The sequence below is a fragment of the Danio rerio genome, chromosome 9 (genome assembly GCF_049306965.1).
Source record: "Danio rerio strain Tuebingen ecotype United States chromosome 9, GRCz12tu, whole genome shotgun sequence".
Lineage (NCBI taxonomy): Eukaryota > Metazoa > Chordata > Actinopteri > Cypriniformes > Danionidae > Danio > Danio rerio.
Window position 1 is genome coordinate 50,733,653 of NC_133184.1, and position 22,175 is coordinate 50,755,827.

Genomic DNA, 22,175 nt, shown 5'->3' on the forward strand with positions numbered 1-22,175 from the left:
AGATGATAGGGTACATGTGAGACAACTCGACAAGCGCGAGTAATTAAATAAACAAAGACACACGTGAGAGACGACAGGCAAGACCCAACAAACAAATTGCAAAGAGAAAAGCTAGAAATAAAGAAAAAAAAAATTTATGGGGTTGAGTTTGTTGGAGAAGCAGTGCAAAAAAATAGGCTAACAATTGTGGGCTGTTTACATGTAAGGCATAATCATGAGCTGCAATGCTAAAGGTCGGTACACACCAAGCTGATGCCAAACAACTAGCACTGGCAAAACCCACACATATCTGCTTCCATCTGGACCAAAAATGTGCGTGTGAACACCAAACATGAAAGCCAGCTGAAACAAGAAAGCATGTTCCTTGCGTGCGCAAGAGAATGTGTGAACTTTCGGCCTGTACGTGCAAAATGTAAACAAAGCAGTTTTTAGTACCATTATCGCAGTAATTGTCACTGATTCACTCCTGCAAATATGTCTGATCATCTAATAATGTATACCGTTTGCAAATATTTGAGAAGTGTAGCAAAATTACAGCTACAATTGTGTTCCTTCTTTAATTGGTACGTCACTTCTCTACATCACGCTTGCTGTCTTATTCATTGCTGAATAGCCAGTCAGAGGGCTCACCTAAGTCAATGCTTTTTCAACATGCTAAATCGAGACAATAAGCGAACATTCATTCATTCATTCATTTTCTTGTCGGCTTAGTCCCTTTATTAATCCGGGGTCGCCACAGCGGAATGAACCGCCAACTTATCCAGCAAGTTTTTACACAGCGTCCCATCTCTGGGAAACATCCACACACACATTCACACACAGACTCATATACTGCTGACAATTTAGCATACCCAATTTACCTGTATCGCATGTCTTTGGACTGTGGGGGAAACCGGAGCACCTGGAGAAAACCCACGTGAAGGCAGCCCTGCTGAAAAATCCAGCTTAAACCAGCCTAGGCTGGTTGGCTGGTTTTAGCTGGTTGACCAGGCTGGTTTTAGAGGGGTTTTGGCCACTTCCAGGCTGATTTCCAGCCATTTCCAGCCTGGTCTTAGCTGGTCAGGCTGGGAGATGACCAGCTAAAACCAGCTTGACCAGCCTAGCCAAGCAGGGAGTCCAGCCAAAACCAGCTATATCCAGCTTAAACCAGGCTGGTCAAGCTGGTTTTAGCTGGATTTTGCTGGTCATTTTCCAGCCTGACCAGCTAAGACCAGGCTGGAAATGGCTGGAAACCAGCCTGGAAATGGCCAAAACCCCTCTAAAACCAGGCTGGTCGACCAGCTACAACCAGCCAACCAGCCTAGGCTGGTTTAAGCTGGATTTTACAGCAGGGAGGGAGAACATGCAAACTCCACACAGAAACGCCAACTGAGCCGAGGTTTGAACCAGCGACCTTCTTGCTGTGAGGCGACAGCACTACCTACTGCGCCCCTTCCTCGTCATGAGCTAACATATTGAACTAAATCTTGATGCCTGATAATGAATTTCAAATTTTAGGTGGATAATTTTAAACATTTTGCTTACGTTTGCGTTTGTAAACACAATTGGTTAGGTTTAGGTCAGTGGTTTGCCAGGTGATCTGTATGACAAGCTCTGCTTCTCCTTGACATGTAAAAAAAATGACATGTATCTGAAACTTTCAACAAAACAAACCCCAAGTAACATATATTTTAGATTAACACAGATCTAGACAGTGCCCTCTAGTGGATTTGTCATCTGAATTGTGCAACAAAATGTACCCAGAGCAACGTATTTTATGTTTCACAAAAAAAGTCATGTATTTCAATGACATATGCCTGATCTCTGCAGAAAGAAAAAGGCACTTCAGGAATTGTGATTGATATAACATACTGTAAGTGGATTGTAGATGTACCTGATAGGGGTAGTTGTACCAGCACTCTCTGGTGTTCCACAGCCACGGGCTCTTTAAAATCAAACACAGACAGATAAATGATCTCCTGAGGCTAAAAAACACAACATAATGGCTTCTGAATTCTACTGTTTACATCAAAGCGTAAAATAAAAACTCTGAAAGTGCCGTCATTATCCCCAGCGCTTCATGACTGAAAAGCTTTGAATCTATTTATTTTATTATTATTATTTTTTTTTTTTTGCTTTGTTTTCTCCCCCTCGATCATTATGTAGGAAAGTTATTCAGCATCAAAGGCTGGCATTGTGAATGGGATGATTTTCCTCTGAGATCTGCTGAGAATGCAGACACATGATCCAATCCAACGCAGCGCTTGGCTAATTAGCTACTTCACAGCATCTTTATCAAAGGACATTTGAGAAAATAAGACGAGCAGAGGGCCGTGCATCTAAACTGACGACTGGTGTGTTTCCAGCTAACAAATATAAGATTGTTTACATTTGTGACTATTTTATGTTTCTGTAAATGAGTCAAAGCATTGCTGTTCAGAACATTATTGGTGATGGAAAGATATACACTGTAAATTGGATAGAAATCAAACTACTAGGGGTGCTTGTTTTCAGGAAAATAATTTAAATTTAAATTGAATGACATTTTAAGCTTTTTTATTTTTGACTTGATCTTAGTTGTCAGTTAATCAAAAACAAAACAAAACAAAATGTGTGTGTATGTATATATATATATATATATATATATATATTATGAAGAGGGACTAAACAACTCACTACAGTTTGACAAATATTGCAGCTGTTGGACAACAAAATGTACTTTGGAGGGTTTTTTAGTCAAGCAACTATGCAGTTTATTTATAAGGATAGTGCCAATTTTAAATATTTATAATTTCGTAGATACAGTGCGTCGCCATCTATCAGCCTGTCATACTGGGCAGACTAAAGATGGTTGACGTTCCGCCACAATATGGCGACAGAGATTGCATAATAAGTCCTTAGGGGCGATAAACTACAGCTGTTCAAATCATTATAAAACAGGTAAGTGAAATTCTAAGTTGATCTCTCTCTTATGTATGTTGTAGTGCTGTATTTATACGAGAGCTGCACAATTAATCGAAAAAAGATTGCGATCTCGATTCGACCCCCTAGACCAGGGGTCTCAAACTCGCGGCCCGCGGGCCATTTGCGGCCCTCAGTGCAATATTTTGTGGCCCGCGCCGACCGCTGTACTCTGACAGAATCAGTGGAGCGGGGAGCTGATCAGCTGTGTTGTCGCCCGCGTCCTCAAGAGCGGTGTTATCGAGCGCCTACTGAAGGGCGGGACCGAGGGTGTGTCGCGTCGTGAGATTGTGTTGATATTATAGGTAGATACAGACTGGTACAGACTGATGTGACTGGAGTGGGGTGGGGGTGTTTTATTTATACATATATACGCCTTTTTTAGGTGAGGGAATGGAAGTTTTGAGTGAGTTCCCCCACTTTTTTCCCTAGGACTTCAATAAGTCAAAGTACAGGTCTAGACTTAATGATGATCATCTTCAAGCCATACTGAGGGTCTCAACTGCTTCCGCTCTAAAGCCAAATGTGGTTCAGATTTGTGAGAAGAAGCGCTGTCAAGTCTCTGGCAGCAAGAAGTAGGCAAAAGATGCCATGTTCAGAAGAACTGTTCATAATCTTCACTCAATGTTCTATTAATGTTCAGGACACTTCATGTTCAGAAGAAATAATTAAAACTGTTAATTATGACATTTGAGGATTTTTTTTGTGAAATCCCTTATGCGGCCCAGCCTCACCCAGACTTTGCCTCCTGCGGCCCCCAGGTAAATTGAGTTTGAGACCCCTGCCCTAGACGATCTTAATCCAGCATTTCTACGATTCACAGGCGCGCGCCTGCGATTAAAGTCTACTTTAGTGTACAGAACCTGCACAGGCTGTGAGTAACAAGTAATAAAGTTGTAAATAACGTTTAGTTTGTGAAACAGAGTGATTGTTTGAGAGCCGCGCGGAAAGTATGAACCGCACTTAGCAGTGAAATTGAAACCAAAAGCATGCACATTTAAATAATCATATGGAATTATAGAGTTATGATTAGGCTACGACAAGCATTTAATATGTTTTTTTTTTCATAGCGAACACAAAGTATTGTGCATGAGAACCAGTAGACCTACATATTATTATAATTTTTTTACCATATGTTTGAGAAATAACAATAACAATAGCCCACTCATAATAACCTTTATTTTAGATCTACAGAATCGTGAGAAAATCGTGATCTTTATTTTAAGCAAAAAAAAATAGCGATTCTCATTTTAGCCAGAATCGTGCAGCTCTATTTTACATCATAGTAATCTGCCAGTGCTTGCTTTGCTTTAGGTTTTCACTATTAATTATTGTAAAATCATTATTGCAACTGAGAAATACGGGGAAATCTCTGTAGACTGATGGCATTTCATGCTGTTTATCCTTATAATTTTAAAAATCACCAGCTTTGTTTTCACTTTAGACATTACGCTAGAGAATCATTCACATACTAGCTCTAAAGTGAGGTTGGTGAATGATCAACGGTTTCTGCTGTTCTGACGTCAGCTGCAGATGTGAATGAATGGCGGATGAAAGTAGTTCCTCATACAAAAGGATTTTTGAGACTCCGTATTAGATTTTGTTTTTTATATACTCAAATTTTGCCGTCAAAGTATTGTATAATCGCAATATCACATGGCTAGTAGTGAGATTTGGCTGTATATCGGCACTTGTGGGAGGCGTGCAATTGGCTCAAGTGCCTTAGTGCCGATATACAGCCATATAGTACTGCTACGAGTGTGGTACTGCTCATATATCATTGACTTACGTGTGCATGTGTGTGTGTTTTGTGTTTGTTTTTGATTAACTTACAGTACTTTTACTATGTTTTAATGTTACTTTTGAGGGTGATGTTTTTGTTATGTTACTTTTCTCTGTCCATTCGGAAACATGGAACATTATGTATCATTAGATATAAAGTAACATTCTGAGGGGAAGAAAACATCCATGAATGAATAAATATTAAGGTTTTTGTGCTAACAACATTAATAAAGAGACTGTAGAATTACCACAACAGATTAATTCAACTACTTTACTATAGTATAGGATAAAAACACTGTAGTGTTTACTCTAAATTACTATATTTATTTCATGTGTCATGTTATTTCATTACAAGCTATTTACACATTGACTATTTATTTATTTATTGTTATTTAATTTTTTTTTATTTTATGATATATTTAAATATTGTATTTTATGTGATGTGTGCCGCTTGAACAAATTATTTTCCCCTGGAATCAATCAAACAGTGAAAAATGCAATAAAAATAAAAAGTGATTAAAAAAGCTATAAATTATCAATAAGCAATAAATGAAAAGTTTTACATACAGCCCAACATATAGTTGCATCTTATTCAGAAAAAAACAATTCTGATATACTTCAATCCTCTTTAAAGTGTTTGTCTGTAATCATTTTCTGGTCAGCAACACTGAAGGGTTTAATACGTCACTTTATAATAAGAATGAAAGAACGTGCTCTTCAATATCTGCTTATTAGATCGCCACCCACATAAGCTGTATAGGCTTGTATTGGGTTTAAGTCAGTTCACTTTCACCTGAGCTACTATTATTAACAGCAGCGGGAGAAATGAACTCATTCAGTAGAGCAGTGCAAACGCTTCACCTTTAGCCTAGTTTCTAAAGACACACAACATTACCTTTATTCTTCAGTCCATAAACTGTAGTATATGTGTGGGTTTACTTTAAGGAAGAGTTTCGAATAAACTAAATTCTGGAACAGACAGTTATGAATAACCATGCAAATAATGCTTCATCCCTATTTAAATCATTGGTAAATTAGTTTATTTATCAGATTGGATGGGGAAAAAATGAAAATATTTAGTGGTAGCAAGTACCTAGATTATACAAATAAATATATACTGTATATGTTTTTCAGACATTTGTGTTAATAATAATTAACTTAATAATTATTTGTGTTAATTCTTAAATATTAATAGCTTTCTAAAGCTGTATGTTTAAATTACTTTTTAAAAGTGAAGCAAATGCAAAAAAAATGAAGGAAAATAAAAAAAAGTGTTATGTATATACATTATACATGCATATAAACTCACCAACCACTTTATTGGGCACACCTATCCAATTGCTCGTTAACGCAAATTTCTAATCAGCCAATCACAACTCATTGCATTTAGGCATGTTGACATGGTCAAGACAATCTGCTGCTGTTCAAACCGAGCATCAGAATGGGGAGGAAAGATGATTTAAGTGACATGTGGCATGGTTGTTGGTGTCAGACGGGCTGGTCTGAGTATTTCAGAAACTGCTGATCTACTAGGATTTTTTACACACAACCATCTTAAGGCTTTACAGAGAATGGTCTGAAAAAGAGAAAATATCCAGTGAGCGGAAGTTCTGTGGGTGCAAATGCCTTGTTGATGCCAGAGGTCAGAGGAGAATGGCCAGACTGGTTCCAGCTTATATAAATGCAACAGTAACTTAAGTAACCACTTGTTACAACCAAGGTATAGAGAAGAGCATCTCTGAACACACAACACGTCCAACCTTGAGGCGGATGGGCTACAGCAGCAGAAGACCACACCGGGTGCCACTCCTGTCAGCTAAGAACAGGAAACTGAGGCTACAATTCACACAGGCTCACCAAAATTAGACAATAGAAGATTGGAGAAACGTTGCCTGGTCTAATGAGTCCTGATCCTAATGATTTCTGCTGTGACATTAGGATGGTAGGGTCAGAATTTGGCGTCAACAACATGAAAGGATGGATCCATCCTGCCTTTCATGAACGGTTCAGGCTGGTGGTGGTGGTGTAATGGGGTGGGGGATATTTTCTAGGCACACTTTGGGCTCATCAGTACCAATTGAGCATGTCACAGTCTACCTAAGTATTGGTGCTAAACATGTCCATCCCTTTATTACCACAGTGTGCCCATCTTCTGATGGATCCTTCCAGCAGGATATCGCGTCATGTCATAAAGCGCTAATCATCTCAGACTTGTTTCTCACACATGACAATGAGTTCACTGTACTCAAATGGCCTCCACAGTTACCAGTTCTCAATCCAATAGAGCACCTTTGGGATGTGGTGGAACGGGAGATTCGCATCATGGATGTGCAGCTGACAAATCTGCAGCAACTGTGTGATGCTGTCATGTCAATATGAGCCAAAATCTCAGAGGAATATTTCCAGTACCTTGCTGAACCTATGCCACAAAGGATTAAGGCAGTTCAGAAGACAAAAGGAGGTCAAACTCGGTACTAATAAGGTGTACCTAATAAAGTGGCCGGTAAGTGTACATATGCATATACATATGCCAGATGAACGTTACAGATTCACTGTCTTTATATAAAACATTTATCAGGACTGATGATAAGCTTCAGTGAATTCCATTTGTGTTATTTTGCGCAGCCCTTGTTTGTAACAACTTTGAAATGAGTAAATAACAAAACAATCTTGATTTCTATGTCATTTATGCTTTAATTGCATCACTGAAGAGTCAAAGATGGGGCCAGTGTATGTAAACATGTTTACTTGGAGGACAATAATCTATATTATGCATAGAGCAATAAATTATGAACAGCTTTATGAGAAGAAGGGTGCAGTGTTTATGTATGCAGTCTCTCGCTGTTCGACACAACACCGCAAATAAAATTAAAACCAAGCCAGAGAAGACATCTCTCTTAACTCATCTCGTCTGCATGTTCGCTCCACAAAACAGAGATAATGAAAAGCAGAAAAGAAGAACAACTCTGTATGTGTACTGCATTTTGTCATTGTAATGCTAAAATAGTCAATAAAAAAGTGTGATTCTCCATCTATATGATAATGCTGTTATAAAGCTGCTCTGCTCGCCAACATCCTGGCAGTGGTTCATGGACAAAAATACAAAACAACAGATGTATGGAGCTGTCAGTGATGAAAGATTTACAGCTTCACGTTGACCATTATCAAAACAAAGTGTTTACCTTCTTCAGGAAGCGCACACCGTACGTAAATATGTACAGGTAAAACGAGAACCGCCACCTGCGGAGAAAACAAACAGAACAATACTTTAGGTCAATATTTCATAATGCAATACAACTGCGTTTAAAGTGCTGATGAACTGAAAAATCCAAAATGTCTTGATCCTTTATAGGTTATGTTAGGAGATCATTGTACTATAAAAACATCCTGTAAGTTTCAAAACTCAAAACATTCCTATTAGTCTAAAAATGGCTTACTGAAGTCAATCTGCCAAAACTACAGATTTTAGAAAGTGCAGAATGTCTGGCTAAACTCCGCCTCCATAGAAGAAAAATGCCAACTTCTACATCACTGTCTGTTTAGCTCCACCCACTGTCTTCATCATTGTGTGCTTAGCTCCACCCTCTGCCTTTATATCACTCTGTTTAGTTCCTCCCACTTTTTCTACATAGCTGTTTGTTTAGCTCCACCCACCGTTTCTACATAACTGTCTGCTAAGCTCTGCACTGTTTCTACATCTCTGTCTGTTTAGCTCCATCCGCTGTTTTTACATCACTGTCTGTGTAGTTCCACCAACTGCTTCTCCATCACCGCCTGTTAAGCTCCTCCCACTTTTCTACATCACTGTATGTTAAGCTCCGCCCACTGTTTCTACATCAATGTCTGTTTAGCTCCGCCCACTGTCACTAACTGCTTCTCCATCACTGTCTGTTTAGCTCCTCCCTCTTCTTCTACATCACTGTCTGTTTAGCTCTGGCTACTCTGTTTTTACACCACTAACGTTTTAGTTCCACCAACTGCTTCTCCATCACAGCCTGTCTAGCTCCTCCCACTTTTCTATATTAGTCTGTTTAGCTCTGCCCAGTTTCTGTCTGTTTAGTCCCTCCCACTTCTCTACATTACTGACTGTTAAGCTCTACACACAGTTTCAACATCACTGTCTGTTTAGCTCCGCCTGCTGTCACCAACTGCTTCTCCATGACTGTCTGACTCCTCCCACTGTTCTACATCACTGTATGTTTAGCTCCGCCCACTGTTTATACATCATTCTGTTTAGTTCCACCAACTGCTTCTCCATAACTGCCTGTTTAGCTCCTCCCACTTTTCTACAATAAAAAAATATATATATAAATAAAAGTAACATTACTTGCTTAAAAACCTTTCAAATGTACTCAAAATAGTAGTATTATGCTGTAAAAAGCTGATGCATTTACATGAAATTTATTATTGCCGAGCAGGCACACAAAGTCATAAGAAGTTAATATTAGGTTATATTTAGGTCGTGACATCAGGTGACCAAAATTCAATGTCTAGCCAGCGTCTAAGGACAAGGTTATTTTGATCACCAATAACGACATCAAATGACGTTGATATGTGTTTGATTTTTAGGTTGTTTTGAAAAGTGACCAAAATCCAACGTCAAGCCAACATTTTAAATCATATTGGCATCCTACACTGACATTTATTCATCAGATATGGCAACCAAAATCCAACGTCTGATAGACGTCATAGTGGTAACGTCCACACAACGTCAAGCTATAACATCATTAGACGTTGATATTTGGATGATTTTAGGTTGGTCGTTGGACATTGACGTCACCCTGACATTGAGTTCTGACATCAAACCGATTTTCATTTTCAAATAAAACGCAATATACCCACGACGTTGATGTACAATGTCAATCTGTTATCATAATGTCATCTTGTGCTTGCTGGGTGTTTGAGGCCATTTCGGTCTTCATACAATAAACATCCATCATTTTCTCATCAGTGACCTGCATGGGTCAATGTGTATAAAGATTTTTGACATCTGGGACACTTTTAATAATTGCTGCAATTATAAATCGCTCATGTCTTGAGGTAGTTCATTATGATGCGATTTACCTTCTATGTGCAATTCGATTGGACAGGAATCACAAGAATTATTCTTTTATACCCCATTGACAAGAAAAACTAAAGTAGTGACTGCAAGTTGAAGAAAGATAGTGGAGTAAAAGTACCAACACAGCAATAAAAATGCACTCGAGGGAAAGTAAAAGTACACATTTTTAAAACTACTTAGTAAATTACAATTCCTAAAAAAAACTACACTGTAAAAAAATCTGTAATTTTTACGGTTAATTTCTGGCAGCTGGAGTGCCGGAAAAAAAAACATAAAATATTGGCTGTTAAATTATAGCAATGTACCGTAAAATAACGGATGTTAAATTACAAAAATTTCCTTAAATTTAACTTTCTGGTTTTATGGTAAATTTCTGTAATTAAATACTCGTTATTTTGCTGTAAATTTCTGTAATAAAATATTCGTTATTTTACAGTAAATGTCTATAATTTAATATTAATTTTTTTAAGGTAAATTTCTGTAATTTAATATTTGTTATTTTACGGTAAAATTCTGTCATTTAATATTCCTTATTTTGCGGTAAATTTCTGTAATTTAATTTCTGCTATTTTACGGTAAATTTCTGTAAACTAATTTTTGTTATTTTACGGTAAATTTCTGTAATTTAATATTCGTTATTTTACGGTAAATTTCTGTAATTTAATATTCGTTATTTTACGGTAAATTTCTGTAATTTAATATTCGTTATTTTACGGTAAATTTCTGTAAACTAATTTTTGTTATTTTACGGTAAATTTCTGTAATTTAATATTCGTTATTTTACGGTAAATTTCTGTAATTTAATATTCGTTATTTTATGGTAAATTTCTGTAATATAAGGGCATATTTTACTTTTGTTTCCGGGAACCCCAGCTGGCAGAAATAAAGTGTAAAAGTTCTCAGTTACAGTGAGTATTTGTAATTTGTTACTTTACACCAGGGGTAACCAAACTTGTATCTGGAGGGCCGATGTCCTGCAGATTTTAGCTCCAACCCTAATCACACACCTCTGAACAAGCTAATCAAGGTCTTATTTGGTATACTTAAAACATCCAGGCAGGTGTGTTGAGGCAAGTTGGAGCTAAACCCTGCAGGGACACTGGCCCTCCAGGACCAAAATTGGTGACCCCTGCTTTACACCATTGTATATTGGATGTGTACGAGTACATCACACTGTGTGTGTGTGTGTGTGTGTGTGTGTGTGTGTGTGTGTGTGTGTGTGTGTGTGTGTGTGTGTGTGTGTGTGCGTGTGTGTGTGTGCGTGTGTGTGCGTGTGTGTGTGTGTGTGTGTGTGTGTGTGTGTGTGTGTGTGTGTGGGGTGTGTGTGTGTGTGTGTGTGTGTGTGTGTGTGTGTCTGCTTAGCATCAAAGTAATGCTCATTAATATTCACAACCCTTCCAAATATGGTCAAAGCCAAGCTATTTATTCTAGGGGTATCTTCTGGGTTTATAAATGAGAATATGTAACAATCCAAGCCACTATTGAATCAATGTAGTATATGGCACCTTTAAGATGCATAACAAATAAAAAGCAAATCATCAATATGAAAAAAGGTTTCTACGGTCCAAGGATCGAAATCAGGCTAAACTCACTCCTCATGCTGGAGTACTTGAAAATTGATTATGAATTCAACATGCAAGATGGCCTATTTCTTACGTACTGCTGTTACCAGGACAACATTTCACAGCACATCCTTCATAACAAAGGCAATGCAGAAGACACTGACCTGAGCTGATATACAACTGCAGGATTAGTCCCTTCCTTTCATAATCAGCCCTTAAATGAGCCAAACCACAGGCAGCATTAATGCATAAGATGGAAAACACTTAAAATTAAATACAGTTTATTAGACATGTACAAGTAGAAATCATCACACTACCTGACGAATGTCTTGTTGCCTATTCAAGTTTTAGGAACAACAAATAATAGCTTGACTTCTAGTTGATCAGTTGGTATCAGAAGTAGCTTATAGGTCGTTGTAGTAGTATCAGTATTAGTAGACATTGTAGTAGTAGTAGTCGTGGTTGTGGCTGTAGTAGTAGCTGTAATATAAGTAACTTTCTGTAGTAGTAGTTGGTGTAGCACTTGTGTTTTATTATTATTGTTGTCAGTTATTACTGTTGTCCTTTCTTTCTTTTTACTCTCATTTTTACTATCATACATTAATAAGCATTGTTGTTACTCCCTACCTCTGACTGGTTTCTTTCTATATGTTTTATCTATATCTGTGACACTTGCTTCATTTATTGACTGTTATTGTTCCTTATGTATGTACTCTGACCTGTCCACATGCATACACACACTCACACGCACACACTCACGCACATACCAGTACATGACTATATTGTTGTTGTTTTTGTTTTGTTTTTGTTTCGTTGCTTTGTATTTGTTATTTGTTGACGTTTTCTTGTATTTGTATGATTTTTGCATATTCTAATAAAAAAAATAAAAAATAAAAAAAAGAAGTGGCTTATAAAGGCAAAGGCCTCTAGATTATGCTTATTTTAGTAAAATAAAATATGACCATGCCTTGATTTGTAATTCTTTTAATTAGGTCAGTAAGGTCTGACTTTGCTTAAACAGAAGTCTTGTCACTTAACGAAAATAATGTCCAATATAGAATATAAAGTCATGCTGCAGTGGAAACAGAATGAAAATTGTGTATGACTCCCATGAGCTTGGAGGACTGCATCCATCCATCCATCCATCCATCCATCTCTGCAACGACTCAAATCACTTATTAATAAAGTCATCTCCCAGAGTTCATCAAGAGTCTTTAGATTCATCTTTAATGCCTCCTTCTTCATCTTACCCCAGACATGCTCAATAATGTTCATGTCTGGAGACTGGGCTGGCCAATCCTGGAGCACCTTGACCTTCTTTGCTTTCAGGAACTTTGATGTGGAGGCTGAAGTATGAGAAGGAGCGCTATCCTGCTGAAGAATTTGCCCTCTCCTGTGGTTTGTAATGTAATGCGCATCACAAATGTCTTGATACCTAAAGCTGTTGATGTTGGCATCCACTCCATGACTTTTCCTTCACCAAACTTGACTGATTTCTGTCAGAATATTGGGTCCATGCAGGTTCCAGTAGGTCTTCTGCAGTATTTGTGATGATTGGAATGCTGTTCAACAGACGATTCAGCAGAAAATCGACCTTCTGCCACTTTTTCAAAGGATCAACAAGAAGCCAAGTTATTATTAGTTGCTCTTACAACTGGGATCCACAACAAGACCTTTGTCAGGTAGTTTAAATACTACAAAACTGCAGGTTAACAATCCTCATATATAATACCTTAATTATAAATAATATGATAAGACATTAGACACTAGTTAATTAGTTATAGTAATTAGCAGCTAATAGCTTAACTTTTTTGAATTTGATTGTAATATAATAATGTGCAGCTTTTGTAAAACTGCTTTAAAACAATAATTATTGTGAAAAGCGCTATACAAATAAACTGAATTAGTGATAAAGTAGAGAAAAAGTAACAATCCGTTACACAAGCAAAATGATTAAATGTTTTAATTTTTCAGAAATTACATTATGATTTTAACAAGCATATGATGCAGAATCAGAAGAAAATTATAAGATATAAATCAATTGCAAATAAACAACCCATGGGTGACATGGTGGCTCAGTGGTTAGCACTGTCGCCTCACAGCAAGAAGGTCGCTGTTTCAAATTAATAAATGTATATATTTACTTATTTATTTATTTACTTATTTATTTACTTGTGTATTTATTTATTTAATTATTTACTTGTGTATTTATTTACTTATTTACTTGTTTATTTATTTATTTACTTATTCATTTATTTACTTACATAATGACTTATTCATTTATTTACTTACATATTTACTTATTCATTCATTTATTTACTTATTTATTGGCTTATTTACTTATTTACTTAACTACTTACTTATTTATATATTTACTTATTTTTTTATTTATGGATTTATTCACTAATTTAGTTATTTATGTATTTATTTACTTATTTGTGTATTTACTAGGGATGTAACGGTATCAGAATTTCACGGTATGGTAATACCTCGGTATGAATGTCACGGTACGGTATTTATTGAATTATTTACAGGAAAAACAAAACTTATGAAAATACTCCAAAAAAGTGCCAAAAGTGTCAATGACATACAAATTAGCCATCTATCTGTAAGCTTTGAAACAGGATCTTCAATTTTAATAACAAAAAATTATTAAACCATGTAAAAAAAATAAAGTTTCAATTTAGTATTGTTGAAAACTCATCACATTCAACATTTAATCACTCACTCACTTAGATAGAGATGGGTTTAAAGGAAAATTATCATATGAATATAATCTGGTAAAAGCTGGTATCTCTGGGTATTTACAATGTCCCCTGCAACAGAAAAAAAAAACCTCTCATTTGGGACTGAGGTTTCTGGGACAAGAGAGATATGACTTGGCCCAGGTTGACAGCAGTGGGTAACGTTGTGCATTGTCTTTCCCCCACTTGAGAGGACAAACCATGAGTAAGATAGAGGTCTCATGTCTGCATCAATCTGAACAGTGTGTTGACAACACCGCTATTCAGTACGCGCGCGACAACACAGCTGATAAGAACTCGCGCGACAACACCGCTATTCAGTACGCGCGCGGCGACAACACCCGCTTTAGAGTTTTTCAGCTCTTTTTCATCCTCGCTTCTAGCAGCACACTCCATTTCTGCATTACTGGATCTGTAGCGACAACAGACCGCAAGGGATGATGGTCAAGCATGGGCTGATGGGAATTGTAGTTTTCGCTACCTCCCGTTCACTTCATTCGCCTGAGCAAATTTTCTCAGAAGACCTATAGTTTAACCGAGTCATGCGACTTCGGTAATATTGAAAAAAATTAATATTGCGGTATGATGGTATTTACAATACCGTTACATCCCTAGTATTTACTTATTTATGTATTTACTTATTTATTTACTTTTTTATCTTTTGTTTATTTACTTTTGCATTTATTTACTTATGTATTTATTTTAACTTATTTATTTATTTTAAATTAGCCTTAACTGACAAAATATTTATTTTACATTTGAACAAAATGTCATGGGTAGTTTAGAGAATGAAGCAAAAACGATGTGTTATTCATAACTATAAATTATAAATCCAGAAAGTAATTTGTGGTTTCAGAAGTGAAAGTGCCCTGAATGACTGTGTTTTTCAGCATGTCCTCTCAGTGAGTCACTATAAACCAGTTTTTCTACTAAAACCACACACACACACACACACACACACACACACACACACACACACACCACTGCTCTCTCTGCAGGCTCTTCAGTGCTGATTCATCCAACCTTTTCTCTCTATTCTTTCATTGCTCTTTTTTGCAACCATCAAATTCTGGAAGTCTGAATTCTCCACAGGAGTGTTTCTCCAATATTTCAGGCCAAGTAGCAGTATTGATTAAGCGGGACTGGCTAAGTAGCCACTGCAGATATGAGCCTTAAAACGCACATGTATGATTTTGAAACTAATGGCTACTTTAACTCTCTGGAAATATTTCTCAAATAAAAGCTGACGGGGTGGCATGGTGGTTCAGTGGCTAGTACTGTCGCCTCATAGCAAGGTCACTGGTTCCAGTCCAGGCTGGGTCAGTTGGTGTTTCTGTGTGGAGTTTGCATGTTCTCCGTGTTGGCATGGGTTTCCTCTGAGTGCTCCGGTTTTCCCCACATGAGCTATTGGTGAATAGAATAAACTAAATTGGTTGTAGTGTATGAGTGTGTGAAAATGAGAGCATGTATGGGTGTTTCCCAGTACTGGGTTGCAGCTGGAAGGGCTACCGCTATGTAAAACATATGCTGGAATAGTTGGAGATTGAATTTGAATTTGCCACTACGCTGACACGCAGGCATTTGTAGCTCCGCCCTCTTTTGGAAAGAGCAGAATCTCATTTGAATTTAAAGCAACAGTCACCAAAACGACACAATGAGGATCAAAGGCTAAAAGGGTCAGTTTTAAAGAGTTATAAAGCATTATTTGTGGGGTATTTTGAGGTGAAACTTCACATACACACTCTAGGGATTTATTTTACATCTTGGGAGCCCAAAAGGTCACATTTAAAGCATTATAGTCCTAATAGGAGGAAAGAACATACATCTTGCAGTGTGTGTTTCTCATTTCCGTGAGTTTGCAGAAGTAGTGGCTCTTGTTTATTCCCATCTGTACAATTGAAGTCAGAATTATTAGACCCCCGGAATTATTAGCACCCTGTTTATTTTTTTCCTCCACTTTCTGTTTAACAGATTTTTTTTTGTTCAACACATTTCTAAACATAATAGTTTTAATAACTGATCTCTAATAACTGATTTATTTTATCTTTGCTATGATGACAGTAAATGATATTTGACTAGATATTTTTCAAGACACTTCTAAGTGACATTTAAAGGCTTAATTAATTAGGTTAATTAATTAGGGTTAGTGTAATCAGGCAAGTTATTGTATAATGATGGTTTGTTCTGTAGACTATCCAAAAAACATAGCTTAAAGGGGCTAATAATATTGACCTTAAAATGTTTTTTTTTTAATTAAAAACTGCTTTTATTCTAGCTGAAATAAAACAAATAAGACTTTCTCCAGAAGAAAAAAAATATTATCAGACATACTGTGAAAATTTCCTTGCTCTGTTAAATGTCATATTGGAAATATTTAGAAAAGAAAAACAAATGTAATAATTCTGATTGCAACTGTATGTGCTCCTGTATGTGTGTGTGTGTATGTGTATGTGCTGTTAAAGTAAAGAGAGCTTTCTTCACATGTAGTGTTTGTGTTTGGCTAATGAAGCGCTGATACGCTTTTGTGAAGCAAAGGGAAAATAATCAATTGAGGACTAGTGAAATGAAAGGCTGCTTTCTGCTGTTCTGGATTCAGCTGATTTAACACACCGTGGCTCTTGATCAATAGTAAAAACAAAACGAGCAGGGGTTATTTACCTAATTAGAGGTCAGTGCTGTTGCCTGGCAACAGGTTAAACTTCAGGTGGGGTGAACAGGAAATAGTGTTCCCCTGTTGAAAAATGCAGCTTAAACCAGCCTAGGATGGTTGGCTGGTTTTAGCTGGTCGACCAGCCTGGTTTTAGAGGGGTTTTGGCCACTTCCAGGCTGGTTTCCAGCTATTTCCACCCTGGTTTTAGATGGACAGGCTGGGAAATGACCAGCTAAAACCACCTTGACCAGCCTAGCCAGGCTGGGAGCACAGCCAAAACCAGCTATGTTCAGCTTAAACCAGGATGGTCAAGCTGGTTTTAGATGGTTTTAGCTGGTCACTTTCCAGGAAGTGGCTGAAAACCAGTCTGGAAGTGGCCAAAACCTCTCTAAAACCAGGCTGGTCCACCAGCTAAAACCAGCCAACCATCCTAGGCTGGTTTAAGCTGGATTTTTCAGCACGGTCATGAAATATTATGGTTAAATATTCACTAACTAAACTATTAAGAAATCACCTACACTGGACAGACAGACAAAAATGGGATCAACTTAATATAAATAGCCATCAGAAGATGGAAAACTGTGGTCATAAAGGGATGCACATGGTCAGCAACAATACTCGGGTAGACTGAGCATTATTATATTATTATTATTATTCAATTATTTATTTTCCTTTTGGGTTAAACCCTTTACTACTCAGGGGTCGCCACAGCGGAATGAACAGCCAACTTAACCAGCACGTTTTACGAAGCGGACGCCCTTCCAGCTGCAACTGATCACTGGGAAACACCCATACACTCCTATTCACACACATACACACTACGGACAATTTAGCTAACTCAGTTCACCTAAGAATCAGCAAAGCAAGAGCTGCTTTCATCCAGCTTAAGAACATTTGGGCTTCGAGAGAACTTACCATGACCACGAAGATCCGCCTGTTTAACTCTAATGTGAAATCAGTATTGTTGTACGGGGCAGAGACCTGGAGGATAACCAAAGCTTCCACCCGAAAGATCCAAACATTCATCAACACCTGCCTCAGAAAGATTCTGCACATTCGCTGGCCTGACACGATCAGTAACACTGACCTATGGAGAAGGACCTGTCAACCTCCGATAGAAACAGAAATCTGGAAGGGAAGATGGGGTTGGATAGGGCACACCCTACGCAAACCACCAACTAGCATCACCAGACAGGCTCTCAGTTGGAACCCCCAAGGGAAGCGGGAGAGAGGCCGTCCAAGAAACACCTGACGCGACCTTGACGCAGACATCACAAGGATGGGTTACACCTGGGGACAAGTAGAAAGAATGGCCCAGGACAGGAACCTCTGGGATCTACCTTTGGCGGCCCATGCCCCGGAAGGGGTGGAGGGCATAAGTAAGTAAGTCAGTCAGTTCACCTATAGCGCATGTATTTGGACTTGTAGGGGAAATCAAAGCAACCAGGGGAAACTCTCCACACAGAAATGCCAACTGACACAGCCACGTTATTATAGTAATCCAAATCCGAACTAAACTATTTATTTAAAGCACACCAGCGCTCAGATTTCACAGAAGGCTAGAAGCATTAGGAGAAATTTTAGACACATTTAAATACATTTCCATGTTTGCATGGGACTAGAAGAGAACAGCAATGACTGTCATCTGAACATTACGCAACGATCACATAAACAAACACACACACACACACACACGTCCCTTCAAAAGCAACATCTGCCTGTTTATACAACTCTGACCAAACACACCAAACTGACCACACAATCTGTACAAACCATAAAGTCATATGCTGTTTCTATGGAGACTAAAAATACTGCTCGTTCTCAGTGGGTGTGCAATAATCCAGTCTCTGAGCTAAGCTTTCAAAGAGCTCCAAAAAACACTGCTTAAGTCTGGCTACATCACTAACAAGACAGAGATTTCTCACTTCTGTGCTGCAGATTAATGACGTTTCTGTCTTTATGCCAAAAAACCAACAAAAACCAGGATGAATGAACGTGAACTGCTGCCGTGAAAATGTCAGCTAGTTAAAAACCGAAAGCAAAGCCAGACTGGCCTATGCTCACACTAGAATACAATGAGACAATTTTACAGAAACAACAACAATAATAGTATATACAGTATAACATTGTATATCATGCACTCTCAGAAAAAAGGTACACAGTGGTACAAATAATGTGCCTTAAGGAACACTTTTGTACCTTTGTAAAAGTTGTACCTTATATAGTACAGCAAATAACTCTTATGGTCCTGTTCTTAGAGCTGTGAACCTACACTAGTCTCACGGTTCGGTTACAATTATCATGCCATCGATTCGGTTCAATTTGATATTTCGGTGCATCACGGTGCATTGACGGTGCTTTCCATACAGTTTTATATTTTCTTCACAGCAGCATTTCTTGTATTAAAATGTATGAATATATTTATATTTATATACTATTTGTAATACAATTTTGTAATTTAATACAAACAGTCAGATATATAAACTGTAACTTTAAACAAAACGAGCATTTAGCAAATAATATAAAAAAATATAAATATCCAGCTCAATTTCTGATCCTTGTCTAGTTCTCTTACACCTCTTTGATTGGTCACACCCTCAAAAAAAAAACGATTGCGATTGGCTCTTGCGCGCTGCGCTCTTCACAGATGAGTGACACTGATAAGCGGCAGGCGGCAGCGACGATCTCACAGCTGATGTATGATAGACACGGTGGAGAAAACTCTGCAGACACGCGCTCGTTTCTGTATGCAAAGGTAACGCTGTAAAACAGCCGAAAAGAGAAGAAAAGCCACGCCAGCAGGTCAAATGGGCCACTGTGTGTGTGTGAGAAAGAGAGAGAGAGAGAGACAGAGCGAGAGCGAGAGAGACAGAAATGGAGTAGGCTACTTTCATTCTCTCGATCTCAGTGAAATAGGGGCTATTGTTGTATATGTCAGTGAAAGACTGATCCAGCAAACACACACAGTGAAATTGTGCACAGTTTATGAGTTTTAAGTAGTTAAAGCGCTGTAAATACTCGCGATCGCCTCCCTCGCGACAGAGCGCATATGAGGTAAATGACGTCAGTAATAACTGGTTATGATTATTACTGAACCGATACCGAATTGTCCGCGTCTGCATTGCAGTGCACCAAAGAAACGATTAATTTTGACACCCCTACCTGTTCTGTACCTTTTATGGTGCACTCTCAGAAAAAAAATGGTACAATTAATTCATTCATTTTCTTGTCGGCTTAGTCCCTTTATTAATCCGGGGTCGCCACAGCGGAATGAACCGCCAACTTATCCAGCAAGTTTTTACGCAGCGGATGCCCTTCCAGCCGCAACCCATCTCTGGGAAACATCCACATTCACACACACACTCATCCAATACGGACAATTTAGCCTACCCAATTCACCTTTACTGCATGTCTTTGGACTGTGGGGGAAGCCAGAGCAAACTCACGCAAAGGCAGGGAGAACATGCAAACTCCACACAGAAACGCCAACTGAGCCGAGGTTCGAACCAGCGACCCAGCGACCTTCTTGCTGTGAGGCGACAGCACTAACTACTGTGCCACTGCCTCGCCCAAAATGGTACAATGTTGTACCAAAGAAGGTACAAACTCTTGTCACTGGGGCAGGACCTTTTTATGGAACAGAATTGTACCTTGAGACAAAGAAACACATCTGTACCATTGCAGTTCGTACTTTAAAAGGTTCAAGAAACCTTCGAGTACTTTTTTTGGGATTATTAACAGATTTGTGTTAAGACAGTTAAGACAATGTTAGCACCTGTCAGCTTTAATTGTGGGGAAAACTGGGTAATTTTCAGCTTATGTCAGCTAATTTCAGCTTCTGGGTTTAAAATGATTTTTGGGACAGGATCAAAATCGGAAACGTAGCACAGAACTGCAAGTGCAAAGATGACGCGTCGGTTTTTCATTATTATTCATAGCGGAGTTTTTCTTATCCTATAAGAAGAGCCGGCTTCTTAATTATTCATGACTGCACGTGCTTTCCGAAGGCAAGACAGACCTGCCAGTGCCAAGCTGTGAGATCCTACCTTGATGACTGGGTGAAACCACGTCCATGGACCCACGGCACACAGTATTTAGTCGTTTATGAAGGCTTGTATCTGTTTGTTTCTATGATCCACAGGGTTTGTTGCATGTTTTTCCCTGCGATGCTTTCAGGGCCGATAAATCAAAGCTGTGTGTGTGCTGCAAGCATTTTTGTCAGGAGAGCAGTACGAGAATTGGAGAATGGCGGACGTTGTCTTTTATCAGGAGTTCATTCACATTTAGACACATCGCCATGATGCTGTGTTCGCCTTAATCCTCTAGATTACCAACAGGGCTAATGGTTAAAATAGACAGGGCAGAGACCTGCATTCAGACCCGGGGATTGAGGGAAATGTCTTCATTTAGTGTTTATATAAACCTGATTATCTCTACAATTGTATAAATTGTATTTGTGTGTATGAAATTACGAATAACAAATGAAGCAGAGGATGAAATTACTGTTTATTTCTTTGCATTTTAACTTTGTAAACTATAAAATCATGCGTCTCCTCACGGTTTGCGTCTCATTTTGTGAGCCGACTGACAACAGTTGTTCACTCCCCTCCTTCTCCCCTGCTGGCCACGCCCACTCCTGCCCTTTGCTCGTGGAGCTCCACGCCCATTATGATGCATCTTTTGAAAAAAATTCTGAGGTAGACCTGAACCGAAAGTGGGGGGTGTCATGACCCATATATATATAACTTTGACATTAAAATGGTGTTTTAAAAATGTAAAACTGATTTTATTCTAGCTGAAATAAAACAAATCAGACTTTCTCCACAAGAAAAAATACTATCAGACATACTGTGAAAATTTCCTTGCTCTGTTAAACATCATTTGGGTAACATTTGAATTTATAAATTGAAATTTATTTTAAATTTAAATGAATGTTTTTAAAAAATTAAAAAGAAATTTAGAGGGCTAAAAAATCTGACTTTAATTGTTTATATATAACATACATACATACATACATACATATATATATATATATATATATATATATATATATATATATATATATATATATATATATATATATATATATATATATATATATATATATATATATATATATAACAACATAAGCTTATATAAGAACATTTCTATCAACTTGCAGCCCTTAGATTAGCAAGCATGGCTCTTAAACCAAAACATAACTTAAGCTGTATCAAAAAATAACAATCACAATTTTATTTCATCAATTCTTCCACCCAAATCATGTTACTGTAACTTGGTTATTCATTCATTCATTTTCCTTCAGCTTGGTCACTATTTCAGAGATCACCCCAGCATAATGAACCACCAACTATTCCAGCTTATGTTTCACTCAGGCGACCCCTGACTAATAAAGCAACTAAGCCGAAAAGAAAATAAATGAATGAATAATTGAT

The 22,175-nt window shown here is 37.9% G+C and overlaps 1 protein-coding gene across 2 annotated transcripts in view; it reads right to left on the reverse strand.

Annotated features, from left to right (window-relative positions):
- cers6 (ceramide synthase 6) overlaps nucleotides 1-22,175 on the reverse strand; it is a 63,930-nt gene that overhangs the window by 18,049 nt on the left and 23,706 nt on the right. For both annotated transcript variants that reach the window (XM_688191.10, XM_073913211.1), the window contains exons 4-5: nucleotides 7,905-7,962; nucleotides 1,874-1,924 (exon numbers count right to left, since the gene is read on the reverse strand). In XM_688191.10, coding sequence (XP_693283.4) covers nucleotides 1,874-1,924; nucleotides 7,905-7,962 — 109 coding nt within the window. The remainder of the gene's footprint in view (nucleotides 1-1,873; nucleotides 1,925-7,904; nucleotides 7,963-22,175) is intronic.